The sequence below is a fragment of the Typopeltis vanoorti genome, chromosome 23 (genome assembly GCF_054136105.1).
Source record: "Typopeltis vanoorti isolate ZY-2024b chromosome 23, IOZ_Tvanoo_1.0, whole genome shotgun sequence".
Taxonomy (NCBI): Eukaryota; Metazoa; Arthropoda; class Arachnida; order Uropygi; family Thelyphonidae; genus Typopeltis; species Typopeltis vanoorti.
The window spans coordinates 35,486,174-35,510,617 of NC_143571.1; the positions used below are offsets into that span (position 1 = coordinate 35,486,174).

The 24,444-nt window shown below is 37.5% G+C and overlaps 1 protein-coding gene across 1 annotated transcript in view; it reads right to left on the minus strand.

Moving 5' to 3' along the window:
* Positions 1-24,444, minus strand: part of LOC150093777 (N-chimaerin-like) — a 274,033-nt gene that overhangs the window by 179,330 nt on the left and 70,259 nt on the right. The window contains exon 4 of the mRNA XM_090412511.1: positions 20,696-20,727. Within this exon, the coding sequence (XP_090268637.1) occupies positions 20,696-20,727 (32 nt within the window). The remainder of the gene's footprint in view (positions 1-20,695; positions 20,728-24,444) is intronic.

Consider the following 24,444-nt stretch of genomic DNA (forward strand, 5'->3'; position numbering starts at 1 on the left):
CTTGTACTGTATTTATAGTTGCTATAGTGGCATAGAGGATCTTCTTCCAGTGTATCCTGTGATGAGTGACAGCAAGTCCTAAATTGTTGTAATGGTGGAAACAAATACAGTCCTTGTATTTGATGATTTCGGTGTTGGCTGTCCTGCCTGTTTGGCAATAGTAGGACAGTTTATAACTGTAAGGTACCTGGTAAATACCCAGCAGATCTAGAGACCACAGCTGGTTTTTGGTGGAGTAGATAACAGATGCCAATCAATCGTTTATATGGTCTGTAAGTGGTTATAAGTTCCCCCCCCCCTTAGGATTTTTGCTAGCTTTTCAGATGTATTCAAAATATGAGGAATGGTGATAGACGGTGTAGTTTCTGTTCTGTAGGGATTTTGGATTTGCTGGGATGTTGCAAACGTGCACAAGTTCAGTGATGAGGACATTGTTATCAGAACTAATTAATATAGCTCTTTTATACAGAGCTTTAATAATAGTTTCTGTTTTGGAGGATTTTGGATTTTTTTGTGTGTGCGTGTGTGTGTGTGTATTAGGAAGCTTCTTCTCCCGTACTAAATGAACCGTTGGGTCATTCATAGCTGGTAGGTGATACTCTTTGCTAGCCTCCTCTAGTCGTCTCGGTCTCTTTTTCTTGATGTTATCAGTCCATTTTAATCAAGGTCGGCCCCTAACCCTTGATCCCAGAATGATTCCTTCTAGTGCTTGCTTTGGAATGCCATTAGCCCTCTCCACATGTCCGAACCATTTCATCTGTCTTCTTCTGATGACTGGCAGAATATTTTCCCTTTTTCTCCCATCTGTTGAATCAATCGGTTTTCGGACATTTTCATTGATTTCGTGAGCAGTACAGGGAATTCTCAAAAGTCTTCTGTAAGTTTTCATTTTGAAAGACAGGAGTCTCCTCTCATCTTCCTTCAATAAAGTCCAGGCCTCACAACCATACAAGAGGACAGAATTCACCAAGGTGTCAATTAGTCTTAGTCTGGTTGTGATTGCTATTCTGTTATCTCCCCACAATGGTTTTAACTTCTGTAGGGCCACGGTTGCCTTAGCAATTCGGTATTTAATGTCTGTTTTTGAATGACCATCTTGACTCAACGTACTTCGTAGATAAGTGAACTTCTTTACATTCTCAACTTGCTTATTACCAATTTGTATCTTTAAGAATTCAATGTCTGATTTTCAGGTTATCATTGTTTTTGTTTTTTGTAGGTTTATGTATAATCCATTTTTTTTTAATGTTCCAAAAACATGGCTGGTTATCTCTTGTAATTCTTCTTCATTTTCTGCCAGAATATCGATATCGTCAGCAAAACGTAAGTTATATATTCTTAGTCCACCAACTACTATTCCAGTGTCATATTCATAAAGCGCTTCATCTATGATATTCCAGAAAACAATTAAAAAGAAGAGGGGACAAGATGCATCCCTGTCTTACCCCCCGTTCTGCCCAGAACGGTTCACTGCTGTAATTTTTAATTTCAATTCTGATATCAGATGAGGAATAAAGAGATTTAATAATCCTAATGATTTTGTTGTCAATACCATAATGTTCTAAAATTTCCCATAATGCTTCGTGCCATATTGAGTCAAAAGCTTTTTGAAGGTCTAAAAAGTTGTGACAGATTATTTTGTTATGTTCTATGTATTTTTCGCCTAGTATGTGTATTGTAAAAATATGGTCAATTGTACTTCTGGAAACCTGCTTGTTCATCTGATAGTCTGCTTTCTATTTTCTTTTCGATTCTTAACAATAGTATTTTTAACAGGATTTTGCTTGGATGACTAATAAGGCTTATTGTTCTATAGTTGCTACATTTATTGTTGTTTCCCTTTTTAGGAATAGGTAAAAGGACAGAAGTCTGTCAATCAGAAGGCCAAGTTTCTGTGTTCCATACATCCCGGAATAAATTTAGCAAGGTGTCTATGATAATGTCACCTCCTTCGCGTATCAGTTCCACTATGACACCATCGCTTCCCGGTGATTTTCCTATTTTTGAGGAGCTAACTGCTGCAATAACTTCTTTTAATATCGGGTAATCTCCTTCCTCCGAACCTCCTGGCAAAATTCTGTGCAAAATATCATCAGTCAGTTGAGGGTCTTTTTGAAAAAGTTAGTTGCGTAACATTTCCATCTATCAACTATTTTCTGGTTATCCGTGATAGGAGTTCCACCTTCATCTTCTATGCTCCAATTAATTGCGGTAAAAGGTTTGGTTAACTTATTGATAATTTGAAAAGCACTTTTAGAATTATTTTTATTTAAGTTCTCTTCTATATTTTTGCATTCATCCAATATCCATAAGTTTCTAGCATGTTTGATTTCTTTTTTAATAATCTTAGTAATATTTTTATACTGTTCTCTATTATCACCGCTATTAATATGAGATTTCAAATATCTTCTTTCGTCGCATAGGTCCAAAATATTTTTGGTTATCCATGGTTTATTTATTTTCCTTTTGTATCCAAGGATTTCTTCAGCTGTCTCAGTTATCTTTTGTGAGAAGCATTTGGTTTTAGATTCGATACTATTATATTTCTTGAAGCTTGTGTCAAAAATTTGTTTTAATTTGTATTTATATAATGTATTTATTTAGGGATCTTTTAATGTTTCTATATTATATCTTTTACGAGTTGATTTTGTAGGTAATCTTTCCCTCATTTTCATATTCACAGTTGCTATGACCATGTTGTGGTCACTGCCAATGTCGGCTCCAGGACATTATATAGTTCTTGTGAGGTTGATGCAGTTTTTAAATCTTGTGCTTACAAGATTAAAGTCAATTTGGTTGTGTGTTTTACCATCAGGGGGAGTTCATGTCCATCTTCTGGAAGGTTTATGGGGAAATAGAGTGTTAGTAATGGTAAGTTCATTTTGTGAGGCAAAATCGATCAATTCAAAACCTCTTTCGTTTGTCTCCCCATAGCCATACGGTCCGACTAATGGGAGATAATCCTTGCCGATGTCTGTTCCAATTTTGGCATTCCAATCGCCCTGTACAATCTAAAGGTCTTTTCTATTCACTTTGGTGATTGTTGCATTAAGTTGACCATAAAACTACTCTACTTCAGAGTCCTCATGATCTGTGGTTGGAGCATAGACCTGTATGATGGTGATATTGAGTGGTTTTCCTCTCAGGCAGACTAGAGCAATTCTGCTATTGATAGGATTGAATTCCATGACAGAATTTCGTGATGATTTGTGTATCAAAAACCCGACACCTTCTTTTCCACTGCAGTCACATCCAGAGTAAAAAAGCAAATGTCCTTCATCTGTTGTTAGCTCTCCTGTTTTGGGCCATCGAATTTCACAAAGTCCCATAACAGTCCATTCATATCTTTTTAGTTTGTGCTGTAGTAATTTGAGTTGACCTGATTGTAGTAGAGTCCTAATATTCCCAAGTTCCGGTCATTAAATGGTTGCAGAGTCTGAATCTGAATCCAGTTTTTCCATTATTTTTGTCAGTGATAGTGGTAGCGCAAGTCGCTAACTTCTCATTGCCATCCCGGGAGCTGCTACCAAATGGCAACACGGACCTTGTTGAACCGGGCGATGTCTGAGCCAGCGATGTCTGTGTTAAATCCTTCGCCATGAATGTTTAATGGGCAGTAAATTAAGACAGATGGTGCCAATCTCCTCGTCTGTCTTCGCCTGCTAGCATTTAGCTGGGCATAGTGGGATGGCCTTCATGCCTTGGGAGGCACTACCAGGAGTAATGATACTCCTGACATCCTTCACCCATTTAGGAAGCACTTTGGTTAATTTGTATATGAGCAGATCGATGCCATCCACAAATGGGCATAATGACACATTATGCCCGTTTGTGGATGGCATCGATCTGTAAACGGGCATAATGACACATTTTGTTTGTGGAATTTTGGTAGCCCATATATAGAGGCAGGGTCTAAAATTGTATTTCATCATCATAAATTTCCTGCCATGTACCCTCAAGGGGTGTGCAGGATATGAGAGTGCTACATAAAAAATTTTCATCATTACTAACGTCCTATCTACAATTTTCCTCCAAATCAGTCTGATGCTTGTCAAGACTCCAACATTATCAGATCTTATATTTCTATCGTCTAAGGCACTTTTTACCGTATCAATCCACCTATATCTTGGTCTTCCTCTGGGTTGTTTTCCTGCCAACCTGGCAGAGAATACTTGTTTTGCTAATCTTTCCTCACCCATTCTGTTTAAGTGACCATACCATTGTCAGCATCCAGGAATGCGTTAGCTCTGCTAACGCATTCCAGGATGCTGACAATGTCAAGTTCTTTTCTAATATCTTTGTTTTTAATATGATATTGCCATTGATGACATCCGTTCATGCCTCTAATCTTTCTCAGGGCTCGCATATCTGCGGTCTCAAGTCTTTGGTCAAGTGTTTTACTTCTGACTCAGCTCTCAGATCCATAAGTTAAAACTGGTTTGAACACTGTCTTGTATATAGCTAATTTAGTGTTCCGACTAATTTCTCTCTTATTCCATATGAATTTATTCAATTGACTTCCTACCACACCAGCTTTATTGATTCTGTTGTCTATTTCTATATTTAATTTACCATCTTCACTAAAAATCGTGCCTAAGTAGCTAAAATGTTTTACTTGTTCCACAGGTTCTCTCACAACACAGTTGATATTTTCAATGATTCTGCCTATTTTCATTGCCTTTGTCTTTTTATTGCTGACCTTCATACCATATCTAGTACAACAGTTATTCAATTTAGTCAGAGAATCTTGCAGACTTGTAGCGGATTTATTTAGAAGTATAACATCGTCCGCATAAAGCAAAGAGCTGACATTAACATCTCCAATTTTGATATCATGTTTAATACCACTTTCCTTCATAATGTGATCCATATAGATAATGAATAACAGAGGGGATAATGTACATCCTTGTCTCACACCAGATTCAACATTAAACCATCTTCCTATACTTCCTTCAATTCTACTGACTTACAACTCAAATAAAGATTAAGTATTTCTTGATATAATGCCCCATTGACACCGTATAACTGTAGCGTATTGAATAGCTTCTCTCTTGGCACCTTATCATATGCCTTTTCCAGATCTACAAAACTCAAATAGAGATCTTTGTTATATTCCCATGATTTCTCCACGATTTGTCGTAAAGTGAGGATCTGACCCTGACAGCCGCTATTTGGCCGGAATCCAGTTTGTTCTTCACCCAGCCTTTCTTCTACAATTCTTCTCAACCGTTTCTCAAGTATACTTGCATAGATCTTGCCAGGAACACTCACTAGGGAAATACCTCTGTAATATTCACATTCAGTTTTATTTCCCTTTTTATATATAGGTACTATTAGAGCGCTACTCCAATCATCGGGAATTCGTCCCTCTGTCCAGACTTTCTGAACTATGCAGTGCAGCCACTGTAAGATTTTTATACCACCATACTTCAGCATTTCTGCCCAAATATCATCTACTCCTGCTGCCTTTCCACATTTCAAGCCTTTGATGGCTTTTTCTACATCAAGTATCGATATGTATTCCTGACTCCATGCCTGGTCAGTATTTTTTATCACTGTGCTGTCATCACTGCTTGTTTCATTTAGCAGTTTTTCAAAGTAATTACTCCATACTTCAAGGATATCTTTTCCCCCATTTTCATGTCACCTTTATCATCTCTAACTCCTTTTACAGCACTCTTTCCTCCATTCCTAAGCTTCTTCAACAACCTCCAAAATATTTTGCCACCTTCTTGATATTTATTTTCTATGTTCTTGCCAAAGTCCTCTTATGACTTTTGTTTAGCTAGTTTTACACACTGTTTAGCTTTCTTACATTTGTCTCTGTATTCTCTAAGAGCACAAGCTGACTTATTTGCCAAGAACTTTTGATATGCTTCTTTTCCTTCACTGCCTCTTTAACTTCCTATGTCCACCATAGGAAGTTAAAGAGGAGTTCTAATTTTTCTATCCTTGTATGATTTGTATGTCTAAAATTGTATGATTTCAGTTTATTTTTAATTTCCATATGCCAAGGGGTGGCCTTTTTTTTATGCAGCTTGTGAAGCATTCTGGTCTGGTGTTTGTTCGATCATAGTCTAAAGGAAGGTAGGTGGAACAATCCTTAAACATAACTCGAAAACACCATAATCTTAGTAGTTTTGAGCTACAATAGCACTCTCCTTATTCACTTTTGTAATTACTATTTTTTGTTGTTTATTTCCAGCAGTACTTTAAATTGTCTGCAGGAGAGGTTGCTCTTTGGCAGTTTTTGTTCTGTTTACAGGAGGCCTACACACATCCATTCACAAACAGTCAGCACCCCCAAACAGTATGGGATTATAGAATCCTATACAGTTGTATATAAAATAAATTATATAATAATATCTATTCCTTTCTTAGTATTATTTTTTAAGAAATAATATTAAGCATGAGATGTGTGTATGTTAATGGTAACTACTGTTATTTCTTTTCTTTTGTTGGTGAATGTGTCTACTAGTTATGTAGGTTTCTTGTAAACTTTTTCTTTTCAAAGGTAAAATGGATCCTGGGATGTTAATTGTTTAGAATGTTAACAAGTGTTGAGAGCATCCAAGCCACGTGGCCAAATGGAAAACATATCCACATAGCACACCCAAGCAGTGAGTCTGTGTGGGAAAGAGTCTAAGGCTTTCTATTAACATGTCTCCATGAAGAAGTTTGTAGAGGTATGTGTGTGTTGGGGGGGGGGGGGATATAAATAACAGACTCCCATAGTTGTCTTCTCTTTATTTCTAGAATTTTCTTTGCCAAACAAAACAGCCAGTGTCACAATGAACCTAAACAGGGCTGAGATATCAAGAAATTCAGCTTGGATAAGGTCTAAGTTGTCTTTAAAATGGGAGAGTGGTGAATACAGAGGAGACATCTAAGATGATCTAGGCCAAGAGATTTTGAAGACAGAAGTAGAAATGGCCATTAAAGAACTAAAATGTGGAAAGGCAGAAGGAATAGATGAAATACCCAAAATAATAAATTTAATTTATAACAAAGGAGAATTACCACAAGATTTTATGACCTTAATATTTATACCAAACCAAGAATCGAAAAACTTTGGGAACCAAAGTTTTTTGATTCTCGGCGCCCTTGCTCAATCCAGGTTTTCCCAAGGTGCCCTACGTCAAATTCTAACACTTTGCGAAATAGCGAATCATTTTTTTTAATTAAAGGGTAAGGTAAAAATAAATAAAACGTATTTAAGATCACAAAAAAGTAATTGAACAAATTCAACTAATTATAATTAGTGGGATGGATGAGCCTGTTGATTAACACCCATTTTCTCAAATCTTGGAATCAAACTGGACACAGCCACCCTCATTTCTTTCTCCACATTGATTTCTGCGTAATACTTAGTTTTTATCACAGTGACAGCTGAAAATCCAGCTTTGCACAAATAAGAAGTCGCAAATGGAATTAAAATTCTCTGAGCTTTTTCACTCAGAAGGGGATATTTGTCTTTTACTGATATCCAAAATTCAGTTAATTCCATGCTGCTAAATTTTGTTTTCAGCATATTGTCGCAAGACAACTCAATAAGATTCTCTTCTTCTGCAGCAGTAAATTCAGATGGAGCAATGGCATTAAATGGATCTTGAATCAATGCAAATTGATTCAGGATCCATTTAATTAAGACTTTTTGTGGTTATGAGACCATAGGTTCTTTAATTAATACATACATTATTATAATCCCGCCTACTAGTTTCGCTAGTGACTGGTAGTTAAGTTTGAACATATGCATGACAATGCGTGCATGTGTTGAGAGCTTCAGTCAGTATCATGGATTAATTAATGGAACTACAATACACGAAAAATCATGTAACGCGTGTGCATACAGCACGTATCCATGATACTGACTGAAGTTTTTCAACACATGCACGCATTGTCATGCATATGTTCAAATTTAACTGCCTAACAGTTAGCAACATTTCTCTATTCTCTCATATTTTTTTGTATGTACCGTTCGAGCCTTGACAATGCTAGACAGTTGCTAGTGAAACTAGTAGGCGGGATTATACTAATATATGCATTAATTAAAGAACCTATGGTCTCATAATCACAAAAAGTCTCGTTTTTTTAAGTATTTTATGACCAAATACGTATAATTTAAATAGACAGATGAAACACGAAGTACAGTGCCTCGAAAAAGAGAAATGCAGGAAGGCTAAGTTATTGAACCACCTTACATTTCTTAAGAGATGCAGAGATTTTTCAATCATCCCGAAGTTTTTAATAATTAAAGGATATATTCAATCTAAACGAGCCAAAAGTATCTACAACAAAGCTTCTTTGGAGCTAATTCAAGAAAGGATACAACACATCAGGTATGAACTGAATATTATTGACCTTAATTGCCAGAACCATTTTGACAATATTTCAAACAGTTTAGACTACACCACCTGGAACAGTATAGACCACATGTCACAATTTAGCTATGAGAAAACTTTCCAGTTAAGCAAGGTGAACCAAATTAAAAAATTTGAAGAACTGTATAAGAAAAAATACCATTCTTATAACAACCTCCCAGATGACAAAGTGATTTTCAACATGTCAGATCACAGCCTTACCAAACAGGAATCTGACATCCTAAAGAAAGGTTTCAACTTCTCCATCACCCCTAATTTCATTCCAAAAATGGACTTCATTTGTGGAATTGAAAAAGGCCTCCGTCCTCTCCCAGAGGCTACAGCTGATGATATTAGATTCCAGACCACGATTATCCTTGCAACAACAAAAACAACCCAAACAGAACACCATTCCATACGATAGGAAGGTCATTCATAACTTACGAAACAACAAAGAGATAATCATTACTAAAGCTGACAAGGGGACTCCACAGTCATTCTTAACTCAAAAGACTATTTCACTAAGATAAACAATCTCCTGTTGGACAGTTCCATGTATAAAATACTAAAGAAAAATCCTATCATGACAAACCACCACGAAACAAACCTGCTGATCAGAAATATACAGGGTGTTCGGGATAAATTTGACAGTTTCGTAAGGAAAAAGAAAATCTTCTTTGTATCTATTAAATTTAATGAATTGACAAAAAAACATTACAGGCAGAGTTAATTACAATACTATCAACAAGATTTACTCAAAATAACCACCATTAGCATCGATCACAGCTTCAATTCTGCTTCGGAACCTCGAACAAGCTGATGCTACAGTCTCCCTGGGAAGGGCCGCAAAAACTGTTTTAATTTTATCCATTAACTGGGCTTTTGTATTACTGGAAGTGCGATTGGTGTCTTTTTCAACTGCGCCCCATACAAAATAATCCATGGGGTTAAGGACTGGGGAGTTTGGAGGCCAAACATTTGGACTGGTGAAGTCGTAGAAATTTTCAGACAACCATTTTTGACTTTTCCCAGAGGTGTGGCAAGGGGCCGAATCCTGCTGCCATACATACGGCCTACCATTGGCTACCCTTGTTATCCAGGGCTTGACTACAGTTAGCAACTCCACGAACAAAGCCCGAATTCCAATGCCAGGGTTCTTCAACACCTGTTCCTGCAGATTTGCGAGGAATTCTGCTGTACGAACGCAATCAGATCGTCTGCTAGGGATCTTTCTTCTTGCTACATCCTCGTAGTCACCATTGCAAGTCTCTAGTTCATGCCTGATTGTTTTTACTGTATTCAGGGAGCATTGGGCAGCAGTCGTAATATCCTTATTTTGATGGCGGGCACGAATCATCATGATACAAGTTATTCTCTTCCATGATTCAGGTGGGTTCCAGCTATCCATCCTTTCTGACATCTTGTATATGAATGAAGAAGGGTCCAAACTTTTAAATGAAGAGAAGTGTGTGTTAATACATGTAACTTACGGAAAAATATAATTAATTATAAATATGTCAAATTTATCCCGAACACCCTGTAACTGGTTGGCCTGAGGAATTAAAAAGAAAGCTCAAATCCGCACATCCCATAACTCCTCGCCTTTATGGTGCACCCAAAGTGCATAAGGAGGGTGTTCCACTGCGTCCGATTGTGGATGGCAGATCATCCCCTATATACCTATTGGCTAAACACCTTGCCAACTTCTTCTTCTTCTTCTTTCACTCTGCCTTATCCCATGTTAAACGGGGTCGGCGCACCAATCTTTAACCTTCCTCTTCCAAGTTCTCCGGTCCAGAGCATCCTTCGGACTCCATCCTTTCCTTCCTAAGATCCTCTGTCATCTTATCCCTCCACCTGAGCTTGGGCCTGCCTCTTTTTCCTCCTTCCCATATACTCCACTTGTTTACCAACATACTCCTCACCCTTCCTCTTAACATGTCCAAACCACCTCAGCCTACTTTCTTGTATCTTCTTGCCAATTGGTCCCACCTTAACCGTCCCTCTGATGTAGTCATTCCTTATCCTGTCCTTCTTTGTCACACCACTCATCCATCTCAACATCCGCATCTCCGCTACCTCCATCTTCCTCTCCTGTGCCTTGGTTATAGGCCACGTCTCCGCACCATGGAGCATCGCCGGCCTCACCACCATCTTATAGAGCTTTCCTTTCCTCTTACAACTCACTCTCTTGTCACACAGGACCCTGCTCATCTTCCTCCAATTCATCCAACCGCATGTTATTCGGTGCTGTATTTCCTCATCCAGGCCACCATTCCTCTTGACAACCGACCCAAGGTACTTGAATTTCTTCCCTGAAATTAGCCTTTCACCCTGGAGTCGTATGACGATATCATCGTCACTCCCCGTTGACATATATTCAGTCTTCACCCGGTTAATTCTCATGCCGCTCTCCTCCAATGCCTTTCTCCACTCTTCCAGGGTATTTTCAAGCTTCTCTCGGGATGATTCGCATAGAACAATGTCATTGGCAAACAGCATGCTCCATGGTGTTTGACATCCTCCACTAGTACATCCATGACCAGGTCAAAGAGGTAGGGGCTCAGAGCTGACCCTTGGTGTAACCCTACGACAATAGGGAACCCTTCTGTCATGCCGACACTAGACCTGACCTGAGTTTCTGTTCCCTCATACATCTCCTTCACCAACCTCACGTACTTCTCCGACACCCCCCTTCTTCCTCATACACCTCCATACCTCCTGCCTGGCTACTCTGTCGTATGCCTTTTCCAGATCTATAAACACCATATGCAGATCCACTTGCATCTCTCTATATTTCTCCATCAATCGCCTTAGCGCAAATATTGCATCCGTTGTCCCTCTTCCTGGCATAAATCCAAACTGCTCCTAACCAATTTTCGTTTCCCGCCGTAACCTTGCTTCAATTACTCTTTCCCATATTTTTAATGTGTGTGACATCAGCTTGATTCCTCTATAGTTGCCACAGTCTTGAACATCTCCTCTTCCTTTGTAGATTGGGACGAGAATACTTTTCCTCCATTCCTCTGGTATCTTTTCCTGTTGGGCTATTTTACACATCAGATCCCATAACATATCCACGCCCTCACTGCCCAAACTTTTCCACACTTCCCCAGGTATCTGGTCTGCTCCCACAGCCTTTCCATTCTTCATTTTTCTCAGTACCCAAACCACTTCCTCTCTACTTATGTCTTGCACTGGTCTCTCATTTACCTCTCCATCCTCGCACCTCTATCTTGGATTCTCCTCATTTAGTAGTTTTCGGAAATATTCCTTCCATCTTCCTCTGATTTTGTCCTCGTCTTGTAATACTACTCCTGAGGCATCGTTTATCTGCTTGACTGATGTTATGTCTTTCGAGGCCTTATCTCTGGCCTTCGCTATTCTCAACAACTGAGCTTCGCCACCGTTTCTCTCCAGTTCTTCATAAACCTCATCAACTGCCCTCGCTTTCGCCCTTGACACAGCTCTCTTTGCATTTTTCTTTGCTAATCTATATGCCTCCTTGTCGGCTCTAGTTCCAGTCATGTCCCATTTGTTCTTTGCCTTGCCAACTTATTAAAAGGAAATATTAGACAAACAGAGTCCTATATTAAGAACTCTCAACAATTTGTAGAGAAACTGAAGTACATTAAGACATCACAAATGGACATAATGGCCAGCCTGGATGTAGTTTCCTTATTTATGAATGTTCCAGTGGAGGAGGTCATTAACATTATTAAAGATCTCTTCCCTACAGACATTACACAGTCGTTCAATCACTGCCTGAAATCAAATTTCTTCAAAGTAAACAAACACAGTTTACCAACAATTGGAAGGCCTAGCAATGGGTAGCCCACTGTCACCACCTTGTGCAGACCTATTCATGGAAAAGTTGGAAAATGAAATTTTTACCAAAATTACACCTAAACCATCGATATGGTAGAGATACGTTGATGATATTTTCATCATTTGGAATGAAAACATAGAAAACCTACAGGTGTTTTTAGAGAGAATAAACTCACTGCACAACAAAAATAAATTTACTCTAGAAGTTGAAAAAAACAGACAACTCCCCTTCCTAGACATACTGGTGAAAAGGAAAGAGAATAATTTTAAACTTTCCATATACAGAAAACCTACAGATACTGGACATTATTTACATTATTCTTCTACCCATCACAGATCACAAAAACATAGCATCATTCACATGTTACGGAACAGAGCCAAAAAGTTTATTTCAGACGAAGAAGAGGTCAGAGCCGGTGGAAGCGGGCATTCAGAGCATGCGGGCGCCGCTGCTGGGGAGATGCCTCTTTCGTGCCTGAAGAACCACACACGCCCAGATCATTACAGGGGCGCTTAGATAGAAATTGCATGCGGGCACCTAAGACCCTAGCACCGCTTCTGGAAGAGGTACAGACAGAACTTTCTCAAATTGCTATAACACTATCGCAGAATGGTTTTCCTACAAACATCATTAACAAATTCCTTTATAAAGACAACCTCCAACAACAAGGAACAGTCGCCCAGTACGCTTCAACAGTAGTCATCCCTTATGTTGATTCAGTCTATTCAAGATTAGAGAGAATGTTAAAATCTCACATCAGAGTGGTATTTAAGCCAACTATTACCATCAGACAAGTATTAAGATCTTAAAGACAGTGTACCATTTGTCAAATATCCAGGTGTTTATAGAATTACATGTACATGCGGTCTTTCATATATTGGACAAACTTCAAGAAGCCTGGAAATCAGAAAGAAGGAGCATGTTGGGATGTCGATCACAACATGACAGTCTCCTCAGGCTTAGCACATCAGTTTTCGACTTCCAACCATGCAATTGACTGGGAAAATAGCTCTATGCCATATTTAGATGATGATTACGGTTACAGAATTTTCAAGGAAGCTGCCGTGGTATTAAGACGGGTAACAACTTCAACAGAAATCAAGGTGCCATACTGAAAGATATATGGAAAAACTTAATCAACTCACTCAGTTTAACGGAACTACAATACGTGAAAAATCATGTAACACGTGTACATACAACACGTATCCATGATACTGACTGAAGCTTCTCAACACATGCACGCATTGTCACGCATATGTTCAAACTTAACTGCCTAACAGTTAGCAATGTTTCTGTATGCTCTCATATTTTTTTGTATGTACTGTTTGAGCCTTGACAAAGCTAGACAGTTGCTAGCGAAACTAGTAGGTGGGATTATACTAATATATGTAATAATTAAAGAACCTATGGTCTCATAACCACAAAAAGTCTCATTTTTTATCAAATAAGTATGCTAGTTTTACCAAAAAATCTTCATTCACAATATTTTCGGTATACTCGTGGTCTTCCTCTTTAAGAAAAATATAAATTTCCTGTCGCAGTTCAAATGTACGAGACAAAACATCACCACGAGAGAGCCATCGCGAAGTGCTGTAGTACAACAAAGACGTGTGCTCAGATCCCATATCCTCACACATTTTTTATTTTTTGAAAAACCTTGCCTTCAACGGCAGAGTTTTTATAAAGGCTACTAACATTCACTACATACTCTAAGATCTGGTTCAATGTAGGACTCAGATATTTTGATGCGAGTGCTTCCCTGTGAATAACACAATGGGTCCACAGTGCATCAGGGGCTTTGCTTCGAATAAGTGCTTGCAATCTTCCATAACAGCCAGACATAGAACGAGCGCCATCAGTACAGACACCAACGCACTTAGTCCACTTCAAATTATTTTTGGATATAAAAGACATCCAGCTGCAACCCAAATTCCTTGGGTTGCAGCTGGATGTCTGCAACACCATCAGTCGCAGAATACAGCACATAGTGCTGTATTCTGCGACTGATGGTGTTATTGGACAAGGGCAGTTTTGAAAGCAGCTTCCCAGCAGACTCACCGATCATAATGTTAACCATATCTACAGCAGCCGGTAGAATGAGTTTTTCTGCGATGGTATGAGGCTTCTTATATTTTGCGATTCTATGCGCTACCTTGGAAGATGCTAGCAAAGCATTGCTTAGTATTGATGGCTGCTTATAAAAACTACTTTTTGTTGATTTAACTCTTTTAACTTTCTGGTAAAGTAGTCACAAGATGTACTAACCATGCTGGGATCATTGGTTTCTAAATGGTGTTTCAACTTACTTCGTGATCCTGTACACCCCTTGAGGGTACATGGCAGGAATTTGATGATGATGATGACTTACTTCGTAGCATGCTCTGGTGCCAAAACTGTCATACACACAGTACATACTACAGCCTCCCTTTACCATTGACTTCTGTTGACGTAAAACCAAAGTCCAAATAACTGTCATCATATTTTCGATATTTACGCTTCTTCACACTCTTGCCACTTGACGGTGTGCCTGCTTTATTTTCTCTCTCACAATGCTTATTACTGTTTAGTAAACACCGATCCATTTTTAAAAATACATATGAGAAAAAATACTTCAAAAACTTCACTTGACTAAATCACAACAATATTCAGTTGATACAATCTCCAAAAACTAATTCAACACTAAGACCGTGGGAAACTGACAGCTATTTATATACGAACATAATGTACCGAGAAAATTTGAGAAACTACTAAAACAATCGAGAAACTTAATTATTGTAGAGCGCCATTAACCATTTGTAGAGGCTTCTGCAAACAGTTATCACTAAGTGAGTTACTGGTTTGCATCAAGTCTGCTACATGTCGCATCCTATCACATCGAATTGAAAATGGAAATAAAATCATGAAAATTTTGTAATCGCAGTGCCCCCTGTGAAGAAGCTGCGGCTCCCCAGGGCACTGCGGTACACACTTTCGGAACCACTGACCTATACCAAAGAAAAGTAATGCAGTGAACTGCAAGGATTGCAGAACAATAAGCCTCATTTCCTCCTAATTTGTCATTGACTGAATATATTATATTCAGGCAATGACAATCAAGGAAAAGGAGTAGCCATAGTATTCAACACTAAATACGAGGCTAATCTTCTTGAATTGCAGGCAGTCTCAAGTAGAGTGATGTGGGCAAATATCAGAATGGGGAACTGGACAATGAGACTTATTTGTGCCTATGGTCCCACGGAAGGTTCTACTAAGGTAGAAGTGGAGGAATTTTTTGAGGATTTAGAGAAAGAAACTGACACAATAAAAAAGCAAAAGTTGGTTCTTGTTGGCGATCTAAATAGCAGAGTAGGAAATGATTGTCAGACATACAAAAATATATTGGGAAAATTTGGAGAAAAGAGCAAAGCTAATAATAATGGCAAATATTTGTTGGATTTCTGCTCAGGACATGGACTGGTTATTACTAACACCATGTTCCAACATAAAAATGTGCACAAATTCACATGGAGAGAAGATGCAAGAAATAAGAAAAGTCTCATTGACTATGTTATTGTTGATAGTGATGTTTTCTCCCTGGTGCAGGACACCAGAGTGTACAGAGGATTTGGAATTGGAAGTGATTACTATTTAGTCTTGAGCAGGATAAAAATGAATTTCATATTGAAAAGAATAACATGTAAGAAAGTTTTAAAACAAATTAAAGTTGAGCAGCTCTCAGATGTGAACTGTAGACTAAGATACACAAAGATTATTGAAGAAAAAAATGAAAGAGTTTGAGAACAGGAACCAAACTTTAGAGATTCAGTGGCAAGCCTTGAAGAAAACCTTGATTGATTCAGCCAGAGAGGCATGTGTGAGGTTGTCTGCAAGGATAGAAAAATCAGAACTCCATGGTGGACACAGGTGAACAAGTTAAAGAGGCAGTGAAGGAAAAGAAGAAAGCATATCAAAAGTTCCTGGCAAATAAGTCAGCTTGTGCTCTTAGAGAATACAGAGACAAATGTAAGAAAGCGAAACACTGTGTAAAACTAGCTAAACAAAAGTCATAAGAGGACTTTGGCAAGAACATAGAAAATAAATATCAAGAAAGTGGTAAGATAATCTGGAGGTAAGATAATCTGGAGGAATGGAGGAAAGAGTGCTGTAAAAGGAGTTAGAGATGATAAAGATGAGATGAAAACGGGAGAAAAAGATATTCTTGAAGTATGGAGTAATTACTTCGAAAAATTGCTAAATGAAACGAGCAGTGATAGCACAGTGGTAAAAAACACTCAACAGGCATACAGTCAAGAATACATATCCATACTTGAAGTAGAAAAAGCCATCAAAGGATTAAAATGTGGAAAGGCAGCAGGAGTAGATGATATTCAACCAGAAATGCTGAAGTATGGTGGTATAAAATATAAAATTCTTGCAGTTGCTGCACTGCATAGTTCAGAAGGCCTGGACAGAGGGACGAATTCCCGATGATTGGAGTAGAGCTCTCATAGTAGCCATATATAAAAAGGGAAATAAAACTGAATGTGAGAATTACAGAGGTATTTTGCTTACTGAGTGTTCCTGGTAAGATATATGCAAGTATACTTGAGAAACGGTTGAGAAGAATTGTAGAAGAAAAGCTGGGTGAAGAACAAGCTGGATTCCGGCCAAATAGCGGCTGTCAGGGTCAGATCCTCACTTTACGACAAATCATTGAGAAATCATGGGAATATAACAAAGATCTCTATTTGAGTTTTGTAGATCTGGCATATGATAAGGTGCCAAGAGAGAAGCTATTCAATACGCTACAGTTATAAGGTGTCAATGGGGCATTATATCAAGCAACTTAGTCTTTATTTGAGTTGTAAGTCAGTAGAATTGAAGGAAGTACAGGAAGATGGTTTAATGTTAAATCTGGTGTGAGACAAGGATGTACATTATCCCCTCTGTTATTCATTATCTATATGGATCACATTATGAAGGAAAGTGGTATCAAACATGATATCAAAATTGGAGATGTTAATGTCAGCTCTTTGCTTTATGCGGATGATGTTATACTTATCAATAAATCTGCTACAAGTCTGCAAGATTCCTTGACTAAACTGAATAACTGTTGTAATAGATATGGTATGAAAGTCAGCAATAAAAAGACAAAGACAATGAAAATAGGCAGAATCGTTGAAAATGTCAAGTGCATTGTGAATGGAAAACCTGTGGAACAAGCCGGCAAAGGTTGGTCGATTGGTAGAGCCTCTGCTACTAATGGCTTAGTTAAGTAAGTTTGAGCACGGTTAGTAGTTGAAAGGGGGACAATCGTTCGATGCTGTTGGCACACTCTCCCTCGATGAGTCTTTGGACTCCCTGGAGGTGTCAAATAATAATAATAAATAATAATAAAAGTAAAACGTTTCAGCTACTTAGGCAAGATTTTTAGTGAAGATGGTAAATTAAATATGGAAATAGACAACAGAATCAATAAAGCTGGTATAGTAGGAAGTCAACTGAATAAATTCATATGGAATAAGAGAGAAATTAGTCGGAACACTAAATTAGCTGTATACAAGACAGTGTTCAAACCAGTTTTAACTTATGGATCTGAGAGCTGAGTCAGAAGTAAAACCCTTGACCAAAGACTAGAGACCGCAGATATGAGAGTCCTGAGAAAGATTAGAGGTGTGAACAGATGGCATCAATGGCAATATCATATTAAAAACGAGGATATTAGGAAAGAACTTGACATTGTCAGCATCCATGAATGCATTAGCAGAGCTAATCTCAGGTGGTACGGTCATTTAAATGGAATGGGCGAGGAAAGATTGGCAAAACAAGTGTTCTCTGCCAGGGTGACAGGAAAACGACCCAGAGGAAGACCAAGATATAGGTGAATTGATACGGTACAAAGTACCTTAGATGACAGAAATATAAGATCTGATAATATTGGAGTCTTGACAAGTAACAGACTGATCTGGAGGAAATTTGTAGATAGGAAGTTAGTAATGATGTAAATTTTTCATGTAGTACTATCATATCCTGTACTCCCCTTGAGGGTACATGGCAGGAATTTGATGATGATGATAAGCCTCATTTCCCATACATCAAAAATACTTATGAGAATTTTAACACAAAGAATTGCATCTGAGGTGGAAGAATTTCTTGGAGATTATCAGTTTGGTTTCAGGAAGGGTAGGGGAAGAAGATGTGGGATTGAACTGTTAAGAATAGTAAGTGAACGAAGTCTAGAAGTGAATAAAGAAGTTAATATCTGTTATATAGATTTTGAAAAAGCTTTTGCCTTTGTAAAGTGGGATAAGATGGTTGAAGTAATGGAAAAGATTTATATAGATTGGAAAGACAGAAGACTAATTATTTCACTATATATGGGACAAACCGCCATGGTCAGAGACATATATGGTACAACAGAACCAGGTATCATTGGACAATGAGTAAGACAAGACCGTTCTCTGTCATCAATTTTGTTTAACATGTATTCTGAAGCAATGTTAAAAGAGGCACTGGAGAATTCAGAAGAAGGTATAAAGATAGGAAGTAGATATTTGCAATAAGATATGCAGATGACAAGGCATTATTATCAAATACTGAAACAGGACTACAACATCTGTTGAATAGATTACTGGAATCCTATATCAATTATGGAATGAAAATTAACATAAGAAAACGAAAATAGCAAGAAAAGAAGCAAATATGGATATCAGAATAAATGGCAAAAAATTGAATCAAGTAAAGACATTTAAATATCTAGGAAGTGTGACGATGGAAGATGTAAAAGTGACATAAAGGCAAGAATAGCTAGGAAGAGATGCCTTTAATAGAAAATGGAATTGATTCATAAGTAAAATGGTTAGAAACCTAAAGAAAAGACTAATAAAATCTTCTGTGTGGAGTGTTGCCCTCTATGCAGCTGAAACTTGGACATTGAAGAAAGTAAGATTTTGGAAAGCTTTGAGATGTGGATTTGGAGACGGATGGAAAAAATCAAATGGACAGATAAAATAACTAATGAAGAGGTCTTAAAAAGAGTAGAAGAAAGAAGGCTGTTAAGGAGAATAAAAAGAAGAAAGGGAAACTGGATCGAACATATTCTGAGAGGGAATGGAATCATCAGAGATGCCATCAAAGGAAAGTAGTAGATGGAAAAAGACCAAGAGTAAGAGTAAGGAAAACAATGTTAGATGACACTGAATGGAGACAGGTACACAACCTTGAAAGAGAAGGATCAGAACAAAAGAGAGTGGAAGGAAAGTTTTTGCTACTAAGAGAAGAACCTACTCAATTGCAGAATACTCAAGAAGAAGAATCTATTTATCATAAAGAATTTAAATCTCTCTCTCTCCACAGAATAACTTGTAAAAACAACAGAGACTACTCTGATTATCTCTCATCTATGCAACACAAGAATATCATAAGAAAAAATAAATACCAAATTAAGGAACTATATGATATCTGCAACAATTGGGGGGGGGGGGGGGGTCTTAACATTTTTGTTAAGTAGAGTATGAACAGGAAAAAAAAATAAAAAGCTATTTGTTTCCTAATTCATTAGCTTCAATGTGATAATAAAGGACTCTGGGAAAAGGGGATACTGTTTTAGCCCAATTCGCGTTTCTATAAATTGCCGTTTGAGAGTCACTGCATCCATCTTGCAGATGTCATAAAAACCTATGGTATTTATGCAACTCCCACTGAAGAAAAATTGTAAACCTATAGAACAGTAGCATCATGCATTGGATTTTTTAAAATATTTTTATTTTTGGCTTTCAGATAAGCAGATCCAATGATCTTAAACAGTGATTCGAATCCACAGGCTGAATTCATTGCTGACCAATAAGGCCAGCAATGAATGCAAAGTTCATAAATTATAGGCATTGTACAGAATACTTTTCAATTAGGAAACAAAACTTAATTCAAGATAAGATATGCAAAGTGTACAATTAATTAATAACATTGTCCCATGAAAGAAGCCTTCCTTAAAGTTAATTTAGAGCATGCACTCTGAACTGTTTGATTAGTCAAAAATCACAATAAAAAAGTGATGGTATTTCTTTCATATGCTAATACTTCTGCACAGTACATTATTTCACTCCATTCCTGTCTCCTTCCAACAGATGGCCATGCTCACACCACTGTCAATTATAATAATTATAATAATAATAAAATTGATATATTAATACAATATGGAAGGTTCATATTTTCTTTCTGTCATTGACAATCAAGTTAATTATTTCACAAAATTATGAGAATAATATATATTGATTATGCTTACTATGATTCCCTGGGTTACTGCTTCAAACTTTATAAAGGAAAAGAGAACAGCTTGCATTCACACCCACATTTATTTAATATTTCTCCGTTTTGAAGAACACTTCAAAATGAATGGTTCTGAAGTGTTCTTCAGACCCAATTAACTATGACCCAAATAGGATTGTTGCAGTTGCTGTTAATAAGATAGAAATACTATTGCCTATTCAGATGTAAAATGAATATGAGGAAAAGTATTAAATCAACTTACTCTATTCCATAATGTGCTGGTCTGTTATAAATCTGAAAATAGAATACAGTTATAATTTTGATATAAAGAAGAAGCCTAATCACACTGCAACAAATTTAAAATACAATTTGCTCGTTTCCTGAAGCAATTAGTGTTTCATGTAAATTTTTAAACATTTAATCTAAACATGCCTTTACACTTTTTCCCCCCATGACTGAAGATTTTAAGAAACACAGAAAATCAGAAAATGCAGAGGATAATTACATAACAATGTAAAAAAGTAAAAAGGTACATTCTCTGTAATCCATATTCCATTGTGAGAGGTCCACTCAAGCCTCTCGTTCTTCCTATCTTACCATCCACTCTTTTTATAATTTCTTCTGTATTAATATGGTAGAATTCCTTCACCAACTCAAAGGTCTCTATCATCTCTAATATCCACCAAATTCTGTAATCAACATTCCCTCAACTGCTCTGTATTATTATTATTGTTAAATAACACCTCCAGGGACTCCAAAGACTCATTGAGGGAGGGCACCTGCTCTACAAATCTCCGTCTCCACTACTCCACCAACCGCAACTACCTTCATCATCTACACCAGCGGCATCTACTACCGACCACCACTATTTTCACAGACAATCACAAACATCCATGCCCATTGCGGGATTCAAACCTGCAGCCTTTTGGCTAGAGAGCGGATACGCTAACCACTCGGTCAACCAGGCTGGCAAGGAGTCTTCTGGTGTTTGTGTTCTTCTGGTTCTCCACTTATATCTTGATCTTCCTCTGAGTCTTTTTCCTGTCAACCTGGCAGAGAACACTTGTTTTGCTAATCTTTCCTTTCCCATTCTGTTTAAGTGACCATACCACCTGAGATTATTAATTGGATTGAGACCTATGATTGTAATACTAGTAAAAGTTTCTCATGTGACAGTGAGTTTGAAGGTATGAGGTGGAGTCTAATGAGATCAAATGCATAGTTGAGTGTTATTACAGACCTAGTGAAATGGTTGCTAGTGACAAAGAAATGCATTAACAATTAAACATGATGGGGTGTGAAATGAGTAATCATAATGGAGGACTTTAATTATCCAATTTTGATTGGGTAGCATTGAAATCTCATGAAAAGAATGAAATCGAATTTATTGAGGTCTTCCTTGAGCAGCATGTGACAGAAGGAACTGTAGGTCAAAGAGTGTTACATCTAATTACAGTGTCGGGGGAGGGGGGGGGGCAGTAAAAGATGCAACTATTCTGCCTCCCGTTGGTGAGAGTGATCATGCAGAACGCTTGTAAAGTGCTAAGTTTATGAACGTTCCATTCAGAATAGGTTACAAGCTGGACTCTAAAGCAAGAATTATGATCAACAGAGAGGGTATGCTGGATTCTGTGCCATGGTATCAGTTGTTGGATGGGAAGGATAATGACAGTGCAGGGGAAACATTTGAAAAATACTTAAATCATATAATATCACAATGTGTCTCTAATATACAGGAATGAAATGGATATGTAATCTTATTAAGCAAGAGATTCATAAGAAAAATATGTGAAAAAAATACCATGTGCATAAAGATGATATCAGTTATGAAAATTATAAGGAGCAGACCAGAAGAGTCACAACTATTATACAAAAAACTAAATCTGAGTATGAAAAGAAACTGGCTATGCAAGATAAAGACAATTCAAAAGAATTTTATTGTTATACTGCAAGTAAAAGAAAGATTAAATGTGAAAGAATAACTATACTGAAGGTAGATGACGAGTGGGAGACATATGCAGAAGAGATTGTTCAACTAATCAGTGCCCACTTTGCTAAAAACTATCAACCAGGTGTATGAAACATTGCGCTCACTGCTACCTCTTTAATGGATGAAGGAATTCAGGTATATGAGGGGAATGTACTAGAGCTGTTGCACAAACTGAACAAGAATTTGGTAATAGAGACTCATGGGATATCAGCACATATGCTAAAAGAGTGTTCAGCTGAACTGGCTGTTCCTTTGATCAGGCTATATAATTTGAGTCTCAGATCAGGGAAGATTCAACAAGAGTGGAAAGAATGTATGGTAATCCCACTGCACATGGGTGGTGCGAAGATTGAAGTATCAAACTATCGACCTATCAGTATCTATGGAGTGATGGTGAAGATTGTTAATAGGTTGACAGAAATAGGTTGACAAAGAATGTGTACTTTGCAATGAACAGCATGGGTTTACTACGGAAAGGTCATGTTTGAGCAACTTGCTCACATTCTATAATACTGTAACTGTTGAGTTAGACAAGGAGAATGAATGCATATTTTTACATTTTCATTTATAATGTTACCAATGAGTCAGACAAGGGGGGGGGATGGATATAGCATGATACTTTTTGAATTTCGTTAGGCTCTGGACAGAATATAGCATGGAAGACTATTGCATAAATTGGAGAATATGGGATTGAATTATAAAATACTGGATAAGAGGATGACTGATATCAAAATCCTTATCCTTATAAGAACTGGCTTAAAGGGGCAAAGCAAGAATGCTTTTCATCTTCCCCGTTATCTGTAGAGGACAGTGTATGGATAAGGTGTTATTGAGCTATTAAAGCTCTGATCATGGCAGGAGGGTAACAGCAATAGCCGAGCCTCAGTTAGAACTTCATTGGCTACAGCATTGCCATCCATTACCCTCCAAGGGTATTGGATTGAATGAATCAATCACCCCTGATATCAAAAAAGTGGTATATGAGAGATATGTACCTGCAAGATTTAAGATAACCAGTGGTGTACAACAAGGATCAGAATCCTTGTTCCATTGTTATTCAATTTATACATTAATGACATTAAGAAGGATTTGACAGGTAATGTATAGCTATTTTCTGCTGATGCGAAGACATTCAGGGTCATCAGCAATGCAATTGATATACAGAATGATCAGAATAGGCTGAAAATGTGGGCATGTGAAAATGGCTATCCATTTAATGTTAGTATTGTAAAGTTACGCACTATGGTATGATGAGATATCCAATGTCATATTATATTGGTGGGATTATGCTAGAAGAAACTGACCAGGCTAGGGTTCTTGGAATTTAAGCAGATGGGAAGTTGGAATTCAAGAGTCATATAGCAAAGATCAAAATGCTACAGTTATATGGTGTCAATGGGGCATCATATCAAGCAATACTTAGTCTTTATTTGAGTTGTAAGTCAGCAGTTAGAATTGAAGGAAGTATAGGAAGATGGTTTAATGTTAAATCTGATGTGAGACAAGGATGTACATTATCCCCTCTGTTATTCATTATCTATATGGATCACATTATGAAGGAAAGTGGTATTAAACCTGATATCAAAATTGGAGATGTTAATGTCAGCTCTTTGCTTTATGAGGATGATGTTATACTTCTAAATAAATCTATTACAAATCTACAAGATTCCCTGACTAAATTGAATAACTGTTGTAATAGATATGGTAAGAAGGTCAGTAATAAAAAAACAAAGACAATGAAAATAGGCAGAATCATTGAAAATGTCAATTGCATTGTGAACGGAGAACCTGTGGAACAAGTAAAACGTTTCAGCTACTTAGGCAAGATTTTTAGTGAAGATGGTAAATTAAATATGGAAATAGGCAACAGAATCAACAAAGCTGGTATGGTAGGAAGTCAGCTGAATAAATTCATATGCAATAAGAGAGAAATTAGTCAGAACACTAAATTAGCTGTATACAATACAGTGTTCAAACCAGTTTTAACTTATGGATCTGAGAGCTGGGGCAGAAGTAAAACA